The 24,349-nt window shown below is 36.8% G+C and overlaps 1 protein-coding gene across 1 annotated transcript; it reads right to left on the bottom strand.

The window, feature by feature from the left end:
- Positions 1–548: 548 nt before the first annotated feature.
- Positions 549–24,349, bottom strand: LOC128546292 (uncharacterized). Its single transcript, XM_053516693.1, has 7 exons — positions 24,311–24,349; positions 23,835–23,984; positions 15,081–15,131; positions 14,401–14,430; positions 8,241–8,357; positions 7,063–7,209; positions 549–4,866 (listed from the first exon to the last, which is right to left on the bottom strand). The coding sequence occupies exons 1-7, from the start codon at positions 24,347–24,349 to the stop codon at positions 4,807–4,809; spliced, it is 594 nt and encodes a 197-aa protein (XP_053372668.1). The 3' UTR covers positions 549–4,806.

Here is a 24,349-nt window from a genome sequence, read left to right as displayed (position 1 = left end):
CTTTATAAAAATTAGTCAGAATGTTCACCTTAAAGATATGTAGGTCAAGTTTGAAACTGGGTCACATGCAGTCAAAAACTAGGTCATTAGGTCAAATAATAGAAAACCCTTGTGACCTCTGTAGAGGCCATATTTTTTCATTGGATCTGCATGAAAATTGTTCAGAATGTTCATCTTGATGATATCTAGGTCAAGTTCGAAACTGGGTCACGTCCGGTCCAAAACTAGGTCAGTAGGTCAAATAAGAGGAAAACCTTGTGACCACTCTTAGGCGCCATAGTTTTCATGGGATCTGTTGAAAGTTGGTCTGTATGTTCATCTTGATGATATCTAGATCAAGTTTGAAACCAGGTCAACTGTGGTCAAAATCTAGGTCACTAGGTCTCAACATCTCTAGAGGCCATATTTTTCAATGGATCTTCATGAAAATTGGTCAGAATTTTGATCTTGTTTGACTGTGTGTCCTTAAGTGCAATGATGACAGGTGAGCGATATAGGGCCATTTTGGCCGTCTTGTTTCACTTTACCTGAACCCACTGTATATAATGTAGGCGACAGTGGATTGTTTCTCCTTAATAATCAATTAATACCTTTCTAGGGCCATCTTGTTTATGAAAATAGTCTGCATTCGAAAATAATTTTAAAGCAATTATCCTTTTATTTAAGATATTTTTCCAATTTAAGATATTTTTCCCCTTCCGGCCCTCTTTTCTCTTCAATTACATTTTGGCTCTAGTTCTCAATTTAGTTTTTAAAGCATTTAAATACATAAATGTTTATTATATGTATAGTTGATTAAAAGTTGAAAGTGTCATGATTTTTATTATATTTTTTCTTATTTGTGAGCAAGTGGAAATTATTATAGGATTCTTAAATAAATGAAATAAAAGCCTGCAATATTTCATTGATTTGATGTTTCATAAAATGAGGAAGCTGTGCTGTGTTGGTAGTTCTAATTGCAGCCAAATACTGAGAAAAAAAACTATGCCCCTGTGGTGGAAAGTGGTCCTGCCCTAGTGGCCCCAAGTAGACTTATATAGGGAAAAGGAGATACAAAATTTATTATAACCCGATGACATTAAGTGCACCGATCTTAAAACGAAGTTCCAGTGACAATGTTGCCGTTTTTACTCGGGTGATAATCATGACTTGTTTTGTAGTCCAAGGTGATGCTTTTGAGAAGAGCGCATGTCTCGCACAAATGCACATTTTTTTTTTTTTGTTATTCAAGGGTCAGAATTCCAACATGCCCGGGTTGATTCCACTCATTATTAATCAATATACTAATCGAAGGGCATGCGCTTTCTTAGATGCGCTCCAAGAATTTTTCAGTATTTCAAGGCCTGGGCTGATTTAGATAGTAATCGAACTTGGCCTATGTCTGATGGTGAATACAGGGTGATAAATGTTCGACTTAAAAAAAGTGTGGACAAGCTTTGTGACAGACACACACACACAGACAGGAGTAAATTGATGTGTCTCCCACACCACTGTATTGGGGGAGGCATAACTACCCTTTTATGTCAAATGTATAAATAGAATTTAACCATTTAAAAACAAGAGCGCCACCAAGCGGGTCAATACAAGCCAATAATAAAGTTTCAAAATAAGCTATAATAATAAACAAAAGGAGAAGACATACAAAAAGAACAAGGCAGTCTGAAAGACAGCTAACTCCCCCGCCACTGCTATGGATAGTGAAAGGGTAAACCTTTTATTTTAGCTGTGACATTGACCTTGAACTGACAAGGTTGACGCCTGAATTCTGCATGTCTTGATGAGGTGATTATTTGACCCAAGTTTCATGAAAGTCCTTCAAGGGGTTTAGGAGATACAGAGCTGAAACCTTTGACCTTCAGTTGTGACCTTGACCTTGAGTTGACATGGCTGACTCGTGTGTTCTTGATGAGGTGATCATTTGACCCAAGTTTGATGAAAATCCTTCAAGGGGTTTAGTAGATATAGAGTGGACACAAAATGGAAGGCTCAAATCCTTGACCCTAATTTGTGATCTTGACCTTGAACCGGCATGACTGACTCATTGGTTTTGCACATCGTCTTTGTGAGGTGATCATTTGACTCAATTTTTATAAAATTCCTTCTAGGGGTTTAAGAGATATAGAGCGGACACACAATGGAAGGCTCAAACCTTTGACCTTGAGTTGTGACCTTGACCTTGAGCCGATAAGGCTGACTCATGGATTCTGCACATCGTCTTGATGAGGTGATCATTTGACCCAAGTTTCATGAAAATCCTTTAATGGGTTTAGGAGATATCCACCGGACACGATTTTGTTACGGACGGACGGACGCAGACCATTCCTATAATCCCTCCGCCACAGCAGGGGATTAATTATTGAATGAGAACAAAAAAGGGATCTGCCTAAATGAAGTAATTCCAAAAAATATAGTAAGTGATCAAAAGAGAAATCTGCCAAATAAAAACACGAGCTCTGCACCTTAGTGTGGTGAACATTGTGCCAAGTTGCTTTGAAATCCTTAAAGTAGTTCAAGAGTTAAAGAGCGGACACAGAAAAGTCATACATGACCTTTCACTCCAAAGTGTGACCTTGACCTTGAAGCTAATCATCTGAAACATGCGTTCTGCACATCGTCTCACTGTGGTGAACATATGTGCCAAGTTTCTTTGAAATCCTTCATGGGTTTCAGAGATACAGAGCGGACACGAAATTGCTAATGGATGGATGAACAGACACGTGCGTCATAACATAATACATATTCTTCGGATGTATAAAAGACATGGGGCAATCCATATTTGGTGGATGGAAATTAGTCTGAGCAAATTTAATATCAGTTTGTAATAACTTTATAAACAAACAAAAATCCCATTACGGTCTGATTTTACATTGAAAATCTTTAATATATAGATTTTACATTTACCATGATTGAATTAACATAAGTTTTTTCTTTGCCTGCTCTTGAAAAAAATTGTTTCCTGTAAATCTGATACAGCAGCTTTCATTGAATAAAGAGAACATCATTAAATATTCTACTATTATTTAAACCACAACAGTTGTATTAGTAAATCTTTAAGTTAACTGTAATGTTTTTATTACAGTATTGTTACATTTCAATAATTAATAAAAAAGAAAAAAGCTATATTCACACAAGCAGTGCACATATACTAACATAGCAAAGCAATGCATGTAAAAAGGACATTGTATACTTTCCAAACAAAACACAAATGCTTAAATTTGTATCATCAACACAATTTTATGTACATTATTATAAAAGTCAATCAAAAATATTTGAATCACTGGTTACCTGAAGTAAAACAGTGTTACAAAAAGAATTTTGATTCATATACTAAACAGAAGATGCTTTTGTAGAGAAGTGCATGTCTCCCCCAAATGCATTTATACAATGATAACAAATTATTACAATTTAGCTTTAACATAACTGCTAAAACCGTTTCAATCATACAGGTAATGAGGAACATTAGCTTGTTACTTCCCTTGAATTGTTGTAAGATAAAGCGCAAGAATAACCAAATATTACATAGGTCCCTTTCAGCTGGAATCCTCTGACTTTTTTGTTTAAATCTTTATCCAACATGTTGTGGTTGGTCAAAATTAATATGCTGTTTATGAGTAGGTTTCTAAATAAATTGATTAATCCAACCTAAATTTAGCAGAGGACCCCTAAAAGATAACCTGTCCTTAATCATTTTCCAATCCAATGAAATTTAGTAAAGATATTGCTTTTGAAAATTACAAAGTCAATGATAAAAACTGAGGAATAACCAATCTACTTCTTGGACATAATCAGGGGAAGTAACTGACTAATGTTCCCCATTTAAATCATAAGTTATTTATTACAATATATAGTCAACCTATTTAAAGTTTTCAAATTTGATGTGTTTTAAGAATTATGGTTGTAAAATTTTTATGGTAAATACATTTTTCTTTACCCAGAACAAATTGGGCATATAAGTACAAGAAATTCATGTTCAAAAGCATTGTGTTCACGTAAAATACATTTTCTTTCAGATCTCATTATATTTCTGTCTGCAAGTTTTAATGTTTAAATGATAAGACAGTCTTAATTTCTAGGGCTGAGCGCAAAACTATTGTATCTTGTTCTTTATTTATAAAAAGTTACAATAGTTTCGCGCTCAGCCCACGATTTGGCAATACTATTTCACAGTTTAACACAATTCATTTCATTTAGGTGTTCAGAAATTCCAAATGTCAACTGACGTTCTTTAAACAAAGAGAAAATTTGTTATGCATGTCCTGTCTCCAGTTGCTTATATACAGGTAAAATAATCGTGTTGGTAATATTGGAATAAACATTTTAATACAAACTGATTCTGGATATAACCATAAAACATCAAAACCAGATTCTTGCAATGGATGTTTTACTTTGAACGCCCAGTTGACCACATTCTTATCTCTGTCAATATCAAATCTAAATGAGCTAAATACAGTTACCAGTTATTACTATTCCCTAAATTTGATTTAAATTTTTTTTACCAAAGTTTTATTAAAATCCTTCAAGTGGTATAGGAGATACAGAACCGACACAAAAGGTACCTCTGACCAAGTTTTGATCTTGAGCTGACATATCAGTTCTGCACATCATGTTGATAATGTGTTCATTTCACCAAAGTTTAATGAAAATCCTTTAAGGGCTTTTTGACATATAGAGTGGAAACACAGTTTAAACCAGAAGCACAGATAGATGGTTCCTATAACCAACCACCATTCATCACTGGAGGTTAACAAAGTTACAAGTCTTGTGTTGTTGTTTTCTGTGTGAGTCTTCCATGTTCTTGACCAAGATTTAACAGCTCATGAAATGCACTTCGTCGTAATTAGTTAGTGTATCGTCGAAGTTGTACACCTGAAAATATCCAATGTCAATGCTTTATAACAAGAATCCGACTAAGAATTTTCAAAGAAAACATGAAATGAAAGCTATGTTATTATTAAAATGAAATATATTTCATCTGTTTGAGTACTATTCACTGCTCCTTTTAAGCTAAATCTTGCAAAAATTATATACACATGTACTGATTTAGTGTCTTTATTGTGTCATAATGCATGGACTTCTGAAGCAGCCAAAATTTCCCCTAAGTGTCTTATGGACCCAACGTCAATGGCAATTACATGTATAACAACATCAAAATATTATATCATACTATTTGGTCAAGATATAATAGGGTTATAATAATAGTAGCTCAATCTGGGATGCTGAAATCGGCTAGAGTCGACTTTGCCAGATCAGATCTAGTTTCGCAAACACCGAGTGTGATCCGTCCTTGCAAATTCAATGGTAGCAAAGTACAAAGTCACAAATGTAGATTCTATTGTAATGACATGTTTAATGAATATACCTGCCTTAAGCAGCCTGCCAAGGGAGTGGGAAAAAAGTTGCTGCTTAATGCAGGTAATTTATAGAATGAATGACATTTTGGAAAATGAGACATTGGCTGCTCATGACAGGTTTACTGTTTTAATAGGGTTGACAGCTGGCTAAAACAGGTTTTAATGCATGTCCATCATTATAATTGTGTTGTAGTTATCAAATGCAGTCTTCAATAATTGCAAATGTTAAAGCCAAAATGAGTTTTATAGTGCACCGTTTCAGGTGATGAACATTAAATTAAAGTAGCCTGGAAACATACAATACGAAAGTTAAAATTATGAATTGTTTTCTGCCTGCTCATACCTGCATGTGGGATACCAGCAGTGTTGTTGACAGAATTTTAAAATATATGTAATGATACACTAAAATATGCAAATGAATAGATTGAAAGCAAGGTTGAAGGAGCACGGTATAAGTAAACTGATTAACATTGTAAGGTTTTTCACTTAAGGTGTGCTTTTATTGGCATAAAGTAATCGTTACGGCAAAAACATTCGTGATAATGATGTCCAGGGAAACGTTTTAAAGCCAAATTTTCATTTGTCAGTATTCATTTATATAATCATGCATATTAACTTACCCTACAGGCAGTCAGGTGACATGGTTCATTGACTGTAACATATAACAATGAATGAAAGTTGGTGAAATGAATTTCTTGCGCTTTTAGGAGGTAACACAAAGTGAAGACATGCAAATGATAAATGCAACGCCAACAAGAGCTGTCTGTAACAATGCTTGACTATTCAATTTTTTTTTCTCAGTAGCAGGAATATACCATAAATTTTAAAATATCTATGTTTTAATCCAATATCTGCATCATTTTTGAGGATCCAGACATTCAAATTTAATAAATTCTTAGAAATACATAATTTTGCATAAAATATTTCAAAGTGATGGAACTTGCAACAGTTGAAGCGCGGACCAGTAAGAGAGCATTATAATTATGACGTCAAGTTGCCGCATGACGTCCAATACATTACTCTTCGCGTAAATTAAGTCCAGCATAATATTTACTGAATATATAAATGACAGGGTTTTTTCTAGCTATTTTGGGAACATAGCCTATACCCCCAAAATTGGGAATTTTGACGCGTAAATGTTCCAAATTGGGAAATATTTAGTCCCATAGGCTATAGTAAGGATGTGTTTAAGCACTATCTCATACACTTGTTTTACCTCTTTAACATACTTCCATTACAAAATTGTCCATAATTTGGTCAATGTTTGTGCAATTTTGATGAATTTTTTTTCAGGATGTAGATTGGGAATTTTTGCACTCATTTTGGGAAAAAACATACTTTTTGGCATTGGGAATATAGCCGAATAATGGCTATAAAAACGGCCGAAAAAAAGCCCTTAATGAGCATGTCAGAATGAAAACAATCAAGGCCTTCTTGTGATTTATGGCCTACTTTATCATGGTTCATCTCTCAGATGCTTCAGTATTTAACCTCTCGGGCTAACACCCTCGTGGTTTAATTCCTATGCATCTGAACTCTGAACTGTGGTAAATCAGACGATAAACAACTCAAAGGCCTTGATTATTTGTTAAATATTTTTAAAGTTCAACTTCTATTATTCATAAATACTGGTGAACATAAACCATCACAAATATTACTTAATCTGACTGACCCATTTTATACTTGAGTGCATCAGCTTGTGCACTGTTACCTCTTCTTTTATAAAGAGCAGACCGGGGACATCACCACAGGCACAATTATCAGTCGGCTTGTATTCCTGATCATCTGATGTTTTCAAAACAAATTTTGGTGGCAGTACCTCTGCTTGAATGTTGGAGCATATATAATCAAACACAAACTGAAAGTAAATATTTATACAGACTAACACGGTGTAATCAACCACATATCCCTCATAAGGTCATCATCAAATTAACACGTCTTGCCATTCAGAAAAATCTGGTTGCATGGGAAATTTACAAGGTGAAATGCAACTGAATAATTAGGCAGACACCTGTACAGCCAAAGGTATACCAAAATTTATGAATTGGCAGTTTACTTAACTGTTTTATGGTCAGCACATCAAACAGATGGACATAAAATGATGACAATAAATAATATCTACTTAGGTAGGACTTCAATATAAGAACTATAAACTCATTTACAGATAAATAAGACATTTACAGGTTTAATTTTCTTCAAAGATTAAACAATGTTTTCATCAGGGACTAAGCAGCCCCAAAACAAAGCTGATCTATCATGCTTTTTGCCTTCCAGGTATTGGCCTTTTCTCAATAGAACTTATATAAGAAATATTAAACTTTCATTCATTTTAAATGACCATAACAAACTATAACTATCACTGAAGGTGATGAATGTAATGTACCCTCTGCATGCACTGACACAGTACATTGCAATTTGACGACCACAAGATTGCATAATTATGTGGACTGTATGTATACAATATAGTAACAAAAAACAATGTCCTTAACTATACAGAATATTTATCTAAAAGAAAGTAACATGCACCATGCACAACTAGGGTTGGTACTGATCACTTGTCTGAAGTTCCATTAAATTGTGTGCAAGGGTCCGTAAAATTAGGCGCGCAGTAAACTGCATATGCAGACTGTATGTACATAGTATGTTAACAAGAAACAAAGTCCCATAACTCGGCAATTTTTGTTGTTGAAAGAAGTCACATGCCCCATGCATAACTACTGTTGTTACTGATCACTTGTGTGAAGTTTCATTAAATTATGTCAAGGGGATGAGGAGAGATGGTGCGCACAAGATTGTGTCTACGGACAGACAGACAACCTGGAACCAGTATACCCCCCTTACAATTTTGTTTTCCGGGGATACAAATAAGGGTTGGTGACATTTATTTACCTTAAGAGGTGTCTCGGGTGGTACTGACATGGACAGTCCTATTCCTCCATGGGAGCAATATACCACCGATATCCGTTTTGCTCCAAGCTGCTGGCCTTTTATTATAAGTGAAGCCATCTTAAAAAAACATGACAGTTGGAAAATATTTGAAACAAAGCAATAGGGCCATGATGGCCCATATCGCTCACCTTAGTTCAATTGCTTGACAGAACAAATTTCCTTGCTAAAACTTCTTTGAAAACTAGGTAAACAAGAGTGCCAGAATGTCACAATATACGCCCGTTACAGCAAATTTCTTTACATTAGCACCTGTATTTGCAAATGGAATTTTAATTTTCTAGTTGTTTATTTTTCCAAAGTCCAAAAAAAAATCATTAACAGGTTAAGATACCTTAAAATACACCCAAAATTTGAAAGTAACATCAATGTTGTACCACAGAAAAGTGGTCTTGGTTTTTCACTACGGTCAATTATAAAAAAAGTTACAATGTATGTTATTTATAGTAACAACTAAGGGAAGTTAATCTTTAAAGAGAGAAAAAAAATAAATAAAAAAAAAAGTCCACATAAAAATCCTTACCAGGTAGAGATAGCTCAAAATACACCTCAGAATTGGATGTAACATGCATGTTCTCCTACGGAAAAGTGGTCTCGATTTTTCTCTATGACTTGTGATGAAAAAGTTACAATATAAGCTATTTATAGTAACAGCAAAGGGAAGTAATTCAAAAGAAGAGACCAGTGCATGACACTCCGTCTCAAGATGGTGTACAATTGTGCCAAGTTACATCAAAATCCCTCCATGCATGAAGTAGAAATGCTCCGGACAAAGTCATTCTAGTATCTGACCTTTGACCTCTAAGTGTGACCTTGACCTTACCCCTAGGGACCTGGTTCTTGCGCATGACACTCCGTCTCATGATGGTGAACAATTGTGCCAAGCTACATCAAAGTCCTTTCATGCATGAAGATGATATGCTCCGGACAAAGTTTTCATTTCTTGTATCCTTTGACACTCCCTCTCATTATGGTGAACAACTCTGCCAAGCTACATCAAAATCTTTCCATGCATGAAGAAGATATGCTCCGGACAAAGTCATTCTTGAATTTTTCGTTCTTGTATCCTTTGGCCTCTAAGTGTGGCCTTGACCTTAGACCTAGGGACCTGGATTTTGCGCATGACACTCCGTCTCATGATGATGAACAATTGTGCCAACTTTCATCAAAATCCTTCCATGTATGAAGAAGATATGCTCCTGACAAAGTCATTCTTGAATTTGACCTTTGACCTCTAAGTGTGACCTTGACCTTAGACCTAGGGACCTGGTTCTTGCGCATGACACTCTGTCTCATGATGGTGAACAACTGAGCCAAGTTTCATCAAAATCCCTCCATGCATGTAGAAGATATGCTCTGGACAAGGTCTGTGGATGCCGCCCACCAGGGGCGTTTCCATAATACGTCCCATTTTTCAAACGGGCGTATAAAAAGTAGGTGAGAAGGTCATGGTAAAGATTCTTCAAGATAAGTACTGAATGTTTTTAAAATGTTATAAAAATCTCTTTGCTCTGTTTTAAAATGTAATAATAATAAAATGGGATGCTCTGCTGAGCATTTTATCAATTTTATCCAACAAGTTTAATTAAATCAATGTGGGAAGTCACATTACAAGTCTATGTAAAATTTGAGAATCCTGCGCTGGGCCTCTTTTTACCACTGAAGCATAATTTGAACACTCTTGGTAGATAACTGTAAGACAGTGTCACATACCAAATATCAAAGCGAAATGACCTGTCGTTTTTTACAAAAGATTTACAGGTTTTTTTTCACTATATAAGTTAATATAAACCATGTGACCCCAGTAATTTGAACAATCTTGGCACAGGACCACTAGATGATGTAACATACCAAATATCAAAGCCCAAAGCCCAGTGGTTTTAGACAAGAAGATTTTCAAAGTTTTTCCATGTAACCCCCTCCCCCCACTCCCTAGGGCAGGGTCAAGTGGGCCATATCTGACCCTAGAGGGATAACCTGAATAGTCTTGGTAAAAAACAATTAGGTGATGTCAATTACAAAATACCAAAGCCCTAGCTTGAGTGATTATGGACAGGAAGATTTTTAAAGTGTTTTTGTTTGGTAGCCATGGCAGTTCTGTATGGAATTCATTTCTTTGGCTAATTTTTTATGAGGATCATGCTAGGAACATTACTGTTATGTTTCATCAAAGTTGGACTGGTGCTGACAGATGCTGGATGGTGTTCAACACCAGACAATCAATAACCACAAAACCTCACCCTTGAGCACTGTGTGCTTTAGTGAGCTAGCAAAGCATAAAACAAGATTATTTAAAACATCTTTACTTTGACATTTAGTGAGAGTAAAACCTAATTTCATGTAGAATGTACATCTTATATGTTGCAGTATTTGTAATAAAATTATCTCATGTACATTTTAACTATGAGTGTTCATTTTTGTCCTAGAAGCCATCTAAAGTTCTTAAAAAAAAGTACTTTTATAATACACATTCTAGCAAAAAACTAATGTTCTTGTCACTTTTCTGGAGGTTTTTGACAGGAGAGAAAACGTGTGTTAACAGAGAGATGCTCGCGCTCATGTGCTGTTATAACACCTTTTTATATATGCGTGTTCCATGGCAAAGCATACACGTCATTCGGCCCCAAAACATATTATTCAAAACAAAATAACGTCAACATAAAAAAAAAACTCAGGCATTCCCAAAATTTAATGACGTTGAAGGACATTGTATTCATTTATAAATTCTTTTATGCTAGAATAGTGTTAGCACATGTTCTCTTCCTGCTATAGCATCTGCAGAATCCCTTGGGAAACGTTGGTACCATTCCCCTAAGGGGTTCAGGCACTAACCAATCCCTTGGTATTCTGCAGATGTTATAACAGGAAACAAGAGGGCCATGATGGCCCTATATCGCTCACCTGAGTACTAATGCTTTAACCAAAAAGAAAAAAAATCTTACAAGGTACAGATATGTCAACATTCACCTAAAAATTGGAGGTACCATCCATGTTGTACCACAGAAAAGTGGTCTTGGCTTTTCCTTACGGCCAGTAATAAAAAAGTTACTAAATCAGCTATTCATAGTAACATAATAGGGAAGTTATTAAAAAAAAAAAATTGTAACTGAACAAAAGAAGGATCTGCTAAATAAAACCTAGAGCAATGAAATGCAACCCAAATGCAGAGCAATATACACACAAAACAAAGTCATATGACATTTGACCCGTAAGTGTGACCTTGACCTTAAATTGAGCCAACTGAAACATAGGCTATGCATGTCATATTAATAAGATGAACATTTGCGTCAGGTTTCTTTGAAATCCTTCAAGTGGTTCAAGAGTTACAGAGTGGAAGGGAAATTACAAACCAACAGACAGGTAGACAGATGGACATGAGGTTATAACATGATACGTCCCTTCAGGCATCTTGATCTGGCCAGTTCAAGAAAGGAATCAAGATCTTATGGTCATACAAGTTGTGTGCGTTTAGTTAAAATTCAATCATACTGAAGCTGCTACTGTGCAGACAAGGTCAAAATAGCTAATTTTGGTCCTTTCAGGAACCATAAATCCGGAATCCATTACAGGAGTAGGCCGGTTCAAAAAAAAGAACAGGGATCTTATGGTGACACATTCTTTGTGCAAGTTTGATTAAATTAAAATCAGAAATGAAACTGCTATTGTGCAGACAAGGTCAAAATAGCTAATTTTGGCCCTTTCACAGGCCATTACTCTTGAACCCATTATGTGATCTGGCCAGTTCAAGAAAGGAACAGAGATCTTATAATGATACAAGTTGTGTGCAAGTTTGGTTAATTCAAATAATAAATGAAGCTGCTATTGTGAGGACACGTTCAAAAAAGCTAATTCTGGCTCTATCAAAGCCATAACTCTGGAAATTATAATGAAATCTGGCCAGTTTATGAAAGGAACTTACATCTTGTGGTGATACAAGTTGTGTGTAAGTTTGGTTTAATAAAGTCAAATCATAAATGAAGCTGCTACTGTGCAGACAATGTCAAAATAGCTAATTCTGGCCCTTTCAGGGGCCCATAACTCTTGAACCCATTATGTAATCTGGCCAGTTCAAGAAAGAAACAGAGATCTTATGGTGACACAACTTTTGTTCAAGTTCGATAAATTCAAGTCATAAATGATGCTGCTTTTGTGCAGCCAAGGTCAATAAACTAATTAGTGCTCTTTCAGGGGCCCTAACTCTGGAACCCATAATGGAATCTGGCCAGTTCAAAAACAGAACCAAGATCTTGTAGTGATACAAGTTGTTAGCAAGTTTGGTTAAAATCAAATCATAAATGAAACCTCTATTGTGCAGACAAGGTCAAAATAGCTAATTTTGGTCCTTTCACAGGCCATTACTCTTGAACCCATTATGTGATCTGGCCAGTTTAAGAAAGGAACAGAGATCTTATGTTGACACAAGTTTTGTGCAAGTTTGATTAAATTCAAATCATAAATGAATCTGCTAATGTGCAGACAAGTTCAAAAAAGCTAATTCTGGCTCTATCAGAGGCCATAACTCTGGAAACCATAATGAAATCTGGCCAGTTTAAGAAAGGAACTTACATCTTGTGGTGATACAAGTTGTGTGTAAGTCTGGTTTAATAAAGTCAAATCATAAATAAGCTGCTATTGTGCAGACAAGGTCAAAATAGCTAATTTTGGCCCTTTCAGGGGCCATAACTCTTGAACCCATTATGGGATCTGGCCAGTTCAAGAAAGGAATAGAGATCTTATGGTGATACAAGTTTTGTGCAAGTTTGGTAAAAGTCAAATCATAAAGCTGCTATTGTGCAGATAAGGTCACAATCACAACTTCTGGCACTTTCTGAGGGCATAACTCTTGAACCCATTATGTGATTAAAGTGACACAAGTTTTGTTCAAGTTTGATTAAAATAAAATAAATGAAACCACTATCGTGCAGTCAAGAAATTGTCGACGGATGTACGCAAGCACGGACAGACCTGCGACAGACGAATGGTGATCACAGAAGCTCACCTTGTCACTATGTCATTTTCATTTCCAAAGGTGAGCTAAACAAGAGCTGTCTCCGTAGGATGACACATGCCCCCGATGGCACTTTGAATGAATAGTTATGGCTGATGTTAGTGTTTAGGACCTTTGACCTACGGAGCTGGGTCTTGCGCGCGACACATCGTCTTACTGTGTCACACATTCATGCATAGTTATTTTAAAATCAATGCATGAATGACAAAGATATGGACCGGACATGCCTATCAATGCACTATCATGAAAAATGATCTTTAAAGTCTAAGTGTGACCTTGACCTTTGAGCTACGGACCTGGGTCTTGCGTGAGACATGTCGTCTTACTGTGGTACACATTCATGCCAAGTTATTTGAAAATCCATCCATCGATGACAAAGATATGGACCGGACACGCCCATCAATGCACTATCCTTTAACATCTAAGTGTGACCTTGACCTTTGAGCTACGAACCTGGGTCTTGCACATGACAGGTCGTCTTACTGTGGTACACATTTATGCCAAGTTATTTGAAAATCCATCCATCGATGACAAAGATATGGACCGGACACGCCCATCAATGCACTATCCTTTAACGTCTAACTGTGACCTTTACCTTTGAGCTACGGACCTGGGTCTTGCGCACTGCACATCGTCTTACCGTGGTACACATTCATGCCAAGTTATTTGAAAATCCATCCATCGATGACAAAGATATGGACCGGACACGCCCATCAATGCACTATCCTTTAACGTCTAAGTGTGACCTTTACCTTTGAGCTACGGACCTGGGTCTTGCGCACTGCACGTCGTCTTACTGTGGTACACATTCATGCCAAGTTATTTGAAAATCAATCCATGGATGACAAAGATATGGACCGGACACGAAAATTGCGGACAGACCGACAGACTGACAGACCGACAGACGGTTCAAAAACTATATGCCTCCCTTCGGGGGCATAAAAACATGTGTCAACCCTACATTCAAAGAGGCAACTAGAGTATATTTTTTAAGAGTCCATTTTGAGTGTAGAACTACAGTATGGTTATTATCTGCTATGTACTCTATCTTAGTTATATTTTACATGAACTTATTAGAACCAAAACTATAATTACTTTTTGTCGCTCCTCCTTTCTTTCTTTCAGCTGAAAAAGAAATAAACATGTCTGTTCAGTGCATTTTAAGAAGCAATTTTCTTGGCAGGTATGTTCTAACACAATACAAATCATTTCCCTTTTAAACAAAAAAAGATGATGACGGTGAATTATTATACAATTCACTGTTCTGACGTCAAATTATTACGTCATAGCATCAAACAGCATAGCAGGACGCTGGAAAAAAATTCGATTGTACAAATATTTAATGAATGCAGTCAATGAAGTCCTTTGTAACATGCTAGAAGCGAAATAAAATATCTCATTCATTAAATGGTTCTTGTATAAAAACATTGTCGTAAAGATGTGTATTATTATATCAAGTAATACTATGTTAACCTTTTTTTAGGGCTACTACTGCAACTTCTTAAGACTAACATTTACAGCTTCAAATTTCATGATTTTACATTTGTCAGGTACTTGTTGCTTTTTTTTGTATTCATATTTAATGACCCAACTTCACATTCATTTTCATTTCCATTTGGTGTTTATATTTACAAACTTATGTGCTTTAACTTGAACTTTTATCAAAACATATGTAGACTTGAATATGGACTCCCCTCATACCACCTCTTCAAAAATATCATTATCATCTACAGTACTGCAGTAATTCTTTAGTGAATAAATGTAACCAATTTTACCTGAAAATATCTTTCCATATCTCTTTCCGCCTGGTCTTGGTCATCAATGTCCTGAATTGGTCAAAATAAATCAAGTTAAAATTATTTTTTTTAATAGACTAGAATCATGTACAGGGATACTCCAACATACTGTGTCATCCGCTACTGTGAAATCATTAATATTCGTGGGGGACAAATTTTCGTGGATTTCGTGGTTGTGTCAATCCACGAAATTTAATCACAACGAACAAGTAAAATTTCAATTCATTTTATGTTGTAAAGTTGAAATCCACGAATTCATATCCCCACGAAATTGCCATTTTGACCAAAACCACGAAATTTTATGCCCACGAATATTAATGATTCCACAGTATATAGCAAAGACAAAGATATTAACTCCTTTTTTATGGTGCCCTGCACATCAAGTTTGTTTTTCTGTAAAATTTTGACACAAATTATGTTATTAGTCAGGGAAGAGTTGGATACAAAAGATTTCAGGGCAAACATACAAACAGACAGCAGCAACATCATATGCCCACTATATAAATGTGTAGGGCTGGGACGATTTCAAAATTTTGAAACCGGTCATTTGTGTGAAATCAAGTCCAACCAGTTAATCGGCCGCCATATTGAGAATATTGTTCAGTAGCTGACATCATTAGAAACTTAACGACTTTATTTTTCAGATATTGCACAAGAGCTTGAGTATGTGTCAAAAATATCAAGCAATAAGACAGGTAAATATAAAGTATATCAAAACACTACATTACTATAATTCTAAGCAAAAAAGGGCCATAAATCATAAAATATTGGTGCAAGAGATATGCACCTTTTGTCATATGATGAGAGTGATAAGTGGAACAACTATTACAAGTTTGAATCAAATGCATTTGGTAATAACTGAGATTTAGTGAAAATGCATCAAAATCAACCTGAAATCCTAAGGAAAAGGGGATATAATTCATGAAACATTGGTGCCAGAGTTATGCACATTGTGTCATATGATGTAAGTGATGATTTTGAATATCTACTTCAAGAATGAATCAAATCCATTCAGTTATAACAGAGATAAAGTAAAAGTGCATCGAAACTTTAAGCTGAATTGCTGAATAAAAAGGGGGAATAATTCATGAAAAAATAGTGCCTTATGTCATAAGATGAAGGTGATGATGTTGAACAATTATTTTACGTTTGAATCAAATCCATTCAGTAACAAGCAAATTCAATGAATTGGTATCCCCATCAGAAAGGGTTTGTGGTGAGAAATTGCAAAAAAATATATCCAGCAAAAAGTTAAGGATGTTACTAAGAAGACACTAATTTCATTAGTCAAAATCAAATTAACAGATAACAAATGTTTAATTAAAGAGTACATATTAATAAATGTATGCAACTTTGATCCAGACTAAAGAATTTATTTTAAATGATATATTTTAACTATAATAAGCTTAGCTTTTAAGCTTTTAAGATTAAATGCAGTTAATTGAAATGTGAGCTTGACACACACACACAAGTGGCATCATCGTCAATAGCTTTTGCACCAAAACAAGATCAAGGTCAAACTGAGGTCAGATGATGTTTGAATATGAGGAATCGTCACAGTTTACATCTGTATTTGTATCAATTCATTCTTGTAAGGGGTATTGATGCTAGACGAAACGGTCCCATTTGGTTAACCAAGAGAAGACCCATATAAAGCAACCTAAGTCCAAAATGAGGCCAAGGTCAAACTGAGGTCAGGTGATGTCTGAAGATGAGGAATGGCCACTGGATTGAGGTTACATCTGCATTAGTATGAAGTTATTCTAGTAAGGGGTATTGATGCTAGAAGAAACGGTCCCATTTTGTTAAACCCCCAACATTTCCTACCGGGGCAGACGGAAAATAGTGGGAGGAGCTACATTTTGTTACTCAGAAGCAGTAGCTAAAAATAACCATTGTAAACACAGGTAGCTTGTAGCAGACAATCTTTCAAAATACAGAAGAGCATGCAACTTGCTGTTTTCAGTTGTAAAAGTTATTAATCCAATTTTTGTAAATATTTTCTTTAAAATCACTAGTTTTTCTTTTCTTCACTGGTACTTGATAAGTTTTGTGGGATTTCTTTTATAAGACATTGTTCTATAGGAAGTAGATTCCTCCCTATCAATGTTATCATTCCAGTCAACAAAGCAAAATTTATTCTCATTTGATATGTTGTTTCGTTTGAGAAATTATTTAATTAAATCCAAATTAATCAAGATAAATGTAACACTAGGACTGTGAAACACAGTGTCAAGACATGAAATGAAAATTTGGTGGAATTTTTGGAGGCCTGTTTCAGTCAATGTATCAAGAAAGTCAAGATAATAGGCCATTAGGGAGGACTGTCAAAACAATACACATTCATGGCAGCAAATATACTAAATGCACAAATAGAAATGATAATCAAAGTATAAATGTTCATGTTTTACTTTTTTTTTCATTCAGGAGTTCTTTCAGGATTTCAAGGAAGGGTTCTCTGATGTTTACCATGCATATTTTATGTAGAAACCTTCCCCAGTGCCATCTTCCTGCTTTTATATCCCAGTTGGGGGTTTTACTTCGTAAGGACGGACAAACGAACGGATGGACAGGACAATCACTATATGCCTCCCGCATCAGTAGATGCTGGGGGCATAAAAAGGGAAGGAAAAATATATCAATATAATAGGGTTATTATAAAAGTAGATTGATCTTGGATGCAGTATTCGGCTCGAGTGGATTTTGCCAGATCGGATCTCACGAGGCGCGTAAGCCCCGAGTGTGATCCAACTTTGCAAAATCCACGAGAGCCGAATACTAAGTCCAAGATCTACATACTGTTATAATGACCCTTTTATTATATACCTTTACCATTTTGATTCTTGTTTAGTTCTTGAACGAAATTTTCAATGTTTATCGATATTAAATGAAACTTAGTGAAGTTTTTATGCGCCCTATTTATAGAATTGTGTCGGGTCATGCATATTTATGAAAATAGTCCGGCAGCATACAATACGGAAGGTACAATACGGAATTTAAAAGGTACAATACGGAATTTTGGTCTGTCTGTTCATATTTAATTGTGAAATACAAGCTGATTTTTTACAGAATTTATATAGGTATATAATAAATGTTTATATTCTTTTTTTGTAGGGTGGTTGGGCGGGATTGAACGGGTGAGGAAACAAAACTTCACATGTTGATTATAAATATTGATGAAAAATTATAAATAAATATTTTTTTTTTAAATTGGTTGAAGGGAGTGGGGTGGGGGATGGGAGGAGGGGCAGAGGATGCATGGTCGGTAGTGGGCATGACTGGGTGGAGGAGCATGGTTTCAACTTGCATGTTGATAAATATTTATGGAAGGTTTGAAAACAAGAGGGTCATGATGACCCTGGATCGCTCATCTAAGTAATTAGATTGAGCTACATGTTTCAAATGTCAAACTGATGATAAAATATTAAGAAAGTCAGCATGTCACAGTCATGGTCAATGAAATTCAGTTTTACGATTTGTGTGCAAAACTGTGTATGTCATCAAAATTTCTAGGCTGTATCTTAAAAAACAAGAAAGTAGGTCATTAGGTCAAGGTCACAGTCAAGTAATATCATATCACTTTGGGTCATCAGGTAATTATAATTAGTCTTGGAAATAGGATCAGATGATTTTTAAAGTATTTTTCCTATTTCCTATATAACTCAAATAACTAGAAAATGCTTTTGTAAAAAAGCGCATGTCTCCCCCAGTGCAAAGTCCTATAGGCAAGAAGTCAATAGGGGTCAGGAGCGAAAGTCAAAGAGACACTGATGGTTGGCTGCAATAGGGATCATCTACTTGGCATGTCCAGTCATCCCGCTAAATTTCAACACTCTTGGCCTAGTGATTCTCAAGTCACTGTTCAGGCTCCTGTGACCTTGACCTTTGATCAAGTGACCTCAAAATAAATAGGGGTCATCTACTCTGCATGTCCAATCATCCTATTAAGTTTCAACATTGTAGGTCAAGTGGTTCTCAAGTTATTTCCAAAAAATGATTTTACATGAACAGGCCACTGTGACCTTGACCTCTAATAGACTGACCCCAAAATCAATAGGGGTCATCTACTCTGCATGTTCAATCACCCTATGAAGTTTCAACATTCTGGGTCAAGTGGTTCTCAAGTTATTGATCGGAACTGGTTATCAATGTTCAGGCCCCTATGACCTTGACCTTTAACAGAGTGACCCCAAAAACAATAGGGGTCATTTACTCTGCATGAACAATCATCCTATGAAGTTTCAACATTCTGGGTCGAGAGGTTCTCAAGTTATTGATTGGAAATGGTTTTCCATGTTCAGGACCCTGTGGCCTTGACCTTTAACAGAGTGACCCTAAAATCGTTAGGGGTCATCTACTCTGCATGATCAATCATCCTATGAAGTTTCATCATTCTGGGTCAAGTGGTTCTCAAGCTACTGACCGGAAAAGGCTTTCAATGTTCAGGCCCCTGTGACCTTGACCTCTCACAGAGTGACCCCAAAATCGTTAGGGGTCATCTACTCTGCATGACCAATCATCCTATTAAGTTTCAACATTCTGGGTCAAGTGGTTCTCAAGTTACTGACCGGAAATGGTTTTCAATGTTCAGGCTCCTGTGACCTTGACCTTTAATGGATTAACCCCAAAATCGATAGGGGTCATCTACTTTGCATGTACAATCATCCTATGAAGTTTCAACATTCTGGGTCAAGTGGTTCTCTAGTTATTGATCGGAAATAGTTTTCCATGTTCAGGCCCCTGTTACCTTGACCTTTGATGGAGTAACTCTAAAATCAATAGGGGTCATCTACTCTTTATGACCAATCATCCTATGAAGTTTCAACATTCTGGGTCAAGTGGTTCTCTAGTTATTGATAGGAAATGGTTTTCAATGTTAAGGCCCCTGTGACCTTGACCTTTGACGGAGTGACCCTAAAATCAATAGGGGTCATCTACTCTTCATGACCAATCATCCTATGAAGTTTCAACATTCTGGGACAGGTGGTTCTCTAGTTATTGATCGGAAATAGTTTTCCATGTTCAGGCCCGTGGCCTTGACCTTTAACAGAGTGACCCTAAAATTGTTAGGGGTCATCTACTCTGCATGACCAATCATCCTATGAAGTTTCATCATTCTGGGTCAAGTGGTTCTCAAGTTACTGACCAGAAAAGGTTTTCAATGTTCAGGCCCCTGTGACCTTGACCTTTCACAGAGTGACCCCAAAATCGCGAGGGGTCATCTAATCTGCATGACCAATCATCCTATTAAGTTTCAACATTCTGGGTCAAGTGGTTCTCAAGTTACTGACCGGAAATGGTTTTCAATGTTCAGGCTCCTGTGACCTTGACCTTTAACAGAGTGACCCCAAAATCGATAGCGGTCATCTACTTTGCATGAACAATCATCCTATGAAGTTTCAACATTCTGGGTCAGTGGTTCTCTAGTTATTGATCGGAAATGGTTTTCCATGTTCAGGCCCTGTGACCTTGACCTTTGAGGAGTGACCCTAAAATCAATAGGGGTCATCTACTCTTTATGACCAATCATCCTATGAAGTTTCACATTCTGGGTCAAGTGGTTCTCAGTTATTGATCGGAAATGGTTTTCAATGTTCAGGCCCTGTGACCTTGACCTTTACGGAGTTGACCCCAAATCAATAGGGGTCATCTACTCTTCATGACCAATCATCCTATGAAGTTTCAACATTCTGGGTCAAGTGGTTCTCTAGTTATTGATCGAAATAGTTTTCCATGTTCAGGCCCCTGTGACCTTGACCTTTGACGGAGTACCCTAAAATCAATAGGGGTCATCTACTCTTATGACCAATCATCCTATGAAGTTTCAACATTCTGGGTCAAGTGGTTCTCTAGTTATTGATAGGAAATGGTTTTCAATGTTAGGCCCCTGTGACCTTGACCTTTGACGGAGTGACCCAAAATCATAGGGGTCATCTACTCTTCATGACCAATCATCCTATAAGTTTCAACATTCTGGGTCAGGTGGTTCTCTAGTTATTGATCGGAAATGTTTTCAATGTTCAGGCTCCTGTGACCTTGACCTTTAACAGAGTGACCCAAAACATAGGGGTCATCTACTCTGCATGACCAATCATCCTATGAAGTTTCAACATTCTGGGTCAAGTGGTTCTCAAGTTATTGACTCGGAAAGGTTTTCATGTTCAGGACCCTGTGACCTTGACCTTTACAGAGTGACCCAAAATCGTTAGGGGTCATCTACTCTGCATGACCAATCATCCTATTAAGTTTCAACATTCTGGGTCAAGTGGTTCTCAAGTACTGACCGGAAATGGTTTTCAATGTTCAGGCTCCTGTGACCTTGACGTTTAATGGGATTACCCCAAAATCGATAGCGGTCATCTACTTTGCATGTACAATCATCCTATGAATTTCAACATTTCTGGGTCAAGTGTTCTCTAGTTATTGATCGGAAATGGTTTTCCATGTTCAGGCCCTGTACCTTGACCTTGTGATGGAGTGACCCCAAAATCAATAGGGGTCATCTACTCTTTATGACCAATCATCCTATGAAGTTTTCAACATTCTGGGTCAAGTGGTTCTCTAGTTATTGATCGGAAATGGTTTTCAATGTTCAGGCCCCTGTGACCTTGACCTTTGACGGAGTGACCCAAAATCAATAGGGGTCATCTACTCTTCATGACCAATCATCCTATGAAGTTTCAACATTCTGGGTCAGTGGTTCTCTAGTTATTGATCGAAATGTTTTCAATGTTCAGGCCCCTGTGACCTTGACCTTTGACGAGAGGACCCCAAAATCAATAGGGTCATCTACTCTCATGAACCCAAACATCGTATGAAGTTTCAACATTCTGGGTTAAGTGGTTCTCAGTTATTGATCGGAAATGGTTTTCAATGTTCAGGCCCCTGTGACCTTGACCTTTGACGGAGTGACCCCAAAATCAATGGGGTCATCTACTCTTCATGACCAATCATCGTATAAGTTTCAACATTCTGGGTCAAGTGGTTCTCTAGTTATTGATAGGAAATGGTTTTCAATGTTCAGGCCCCTGTGACCTTGACCTTCGATGGAGTGACCCCAAAATCAATAGGGGTCGTCTACTCCAGCAGCCCTACAACCCTATGAAGTTTGAAGGTTCTAGGTCAAATGGTTCTCCAGTTATTGCTCGGAAATGAAGTGTGACGTACGGACGGATGGACGGACGGACAGGGTAAAAACAATATGTTTCCTGGGGGAGACATAATTAAGTGACCCCAGGGCAGGGCCTCTTTTAATAATTTGAACAATTTTGGTTGAGGACTACTAGACAATGCATCAGACCAAATATCAAAAGCCTAGATCTATGGTTTCAGACAAGAAGATTTTTAAAGCTTTTTCCTATATAAGTCTATGTAAAACTTGGGAACCCCGGGGCGGGGCCATATTTGACCCTAGGGGCATAATTTGAATAATCTTGGTAGAGGGCCACTAGATGATGCTACATACCAAATAACAAAGCCCTAGGCCATGTGGTTTTGTACAAGAAGATTTTCAAAGTTTTCCCTATATTAATAATATCTGTCATGTGTTTACGAATCGGATTGAAATATCCGTCCCGAGGGCACCTGCGCATTGGGCGGTAATGAGGCTTGCCGAATTACCGCCCATGCACAGGTGGCCCAGGGACGGATATTTCCATCCGATTCTAAACACATGACTGATATTTTTTCTTGCATATTGTATACATGTTAGCATTTTATTCTGGCAGACATTTTTTTTGGCATACCGTTTTTTACAAAAGGTAGTTTAGCACTCTTTCTTATAGTGGAGAATGAACACAAAGTGCGGGAAATTAACGTCCGTAAGCAGAAGTGACGTCATGATGTTTTGCGTTACGCACAATAACAAAGTTCCACTTTAGTTTTGTCGTTTGTAGCGTAACATTATGTTTTTATGGTAAACTAACGTATTTTGAATCAAGAAATGTACTATAAGGAACGGAGAGAAACTATCAAGGTACCTGCTTTTTTTTCGTATTTTACATAAACAATATATTATTAGTGTATGAACCAGCAGTTGTCATTAACAGCACGAGAGTCATCTGGCATGGGGGATGCCAGATAGGTTTTGCCGGCATGGGTAAAATAACCGGAAACGCCAGTCCGATATGCAAGAAAAGTCTATATAACCATGTGACCCCGGGATGGGGCCATATTTGACCCTAGAGGGATAATTTGATCAATCTTGGTAGAGGACAACTAGATGACGGACGGACAACACTAAAACTATATCCCTTTGACTTTCGTTGGGGGATAATAACAGAGATAGAGTGAAAGTGCATCAAAACAACCTGAAAATCAAAGTAAAAAGTGGGTAATAAATCATGAAATATTGGTGCAAGAGTTATGACCCTTTGGTCTGATGATGTTGGTGATGGTGAGAAATAACTGTTTAAAGTTTGAATCAAATCCATCAAGTAATTACAAAGATATGATGAAAAATGAAAAAGTGTAAAAAAAACTTAAACGAAGGTGGGAACGCGGAAAGACGCTGACCCTAGGTCTAGTAGGTAGTAGGATAGTTCTCCTTATACTTTGTATAGGCGAGCTAAAAATAAAATAAGTTCCAAAGCTTCATGTCTTCAAATTGTAGTCATACATACTTGCATGTGAAAGAATAACTAAGGTGTCAGTGATGGTGAAGCTAGGGCGAGTACAATAGCTGAAACTATTCTATTCTTTGAATACTCGAGCTAATAATTAAACAGAACTTACACAGGATACAACTGCATCCGAAGTTAAAGGGGCAACAATTTCCTCACTCTTTGTAGCAGAAGCAACAGTATGACTGGTTGATAGAGAAACAGATGCATAACCTCCAGCAGTCGTTATAGATGGAACAACATCACAGCTTGAATCATCAGACTATCAAAAATTGATAAAACATTTTTACAGAGTTTAAATACAAACAAGAGCTGTACTTGACTATTCAACAGCCTTGTCAGTTGAATGAAAATAAAAGTTGAAAAAGGTGATAAATTTTGTAAAATTTCAAAACAGGGTTTTGACCTGTGGAAGTCGTACTGATTTTTATATTTTTAGCTCAGGTGGCAATCTTGTGCAGCAAAGCAGAATGTGCTGTTGATTAGCATAACTAGGCTAGGTAATGATCACTCATGAGAAGTTTCTTCAAAATCCGGCTAGCAGTTTGACCTGTGAAAGCAACACAATTCAAATGGAGACGAACTGACAGACTGACGGCAAAGGTAAAACCAATATGTCTCCCCCAT

Source organism: Mercenaria mercenaria, chromosome 10 (genome assembly GCF_021730395.1).
Source record: "Mercenaria mercenaria strain notata chromosome 10, MADL_Memer_1, whole genome shotgun sequence".
NCBI classification, from domain to species: Eukaryota; Metazoa; Mollusca; class Bivalvia; order Venerida; family Veneridae; genus Mercenaria; species Mercenaria mercenaria.
This window is presented reverse-complemented; position numbering and strand designations above follow the sequence as displayed.

What these genes read in the sequence shown, in the direction of transcription:
- LOC128546292 (XM_053516693.1), bottom strand. Translation starts at nt 24,349, where the DNA reads ATGGGGGAGACATATTGGTTTTACCTTTGCCGTCAGTCT. An exon ending in TTTACCTTTGCCGTCAGTCT is followed by an intron (nt 23,985 to 24,310) that starts GTCAGTTCGTCT and finishes AATTTTTGATAG; the next exon opens with TCTGATGATTCAAGCTGTGA. An exon ending in CACCCGAGACACCTCTTAAG is followed by an intron (nt 7,210 to 8,240) that starts GTAAATAAATGT and finishes ATTTACTTTCAG; the next exon opens with TTTGTGTTTGATTATATATG.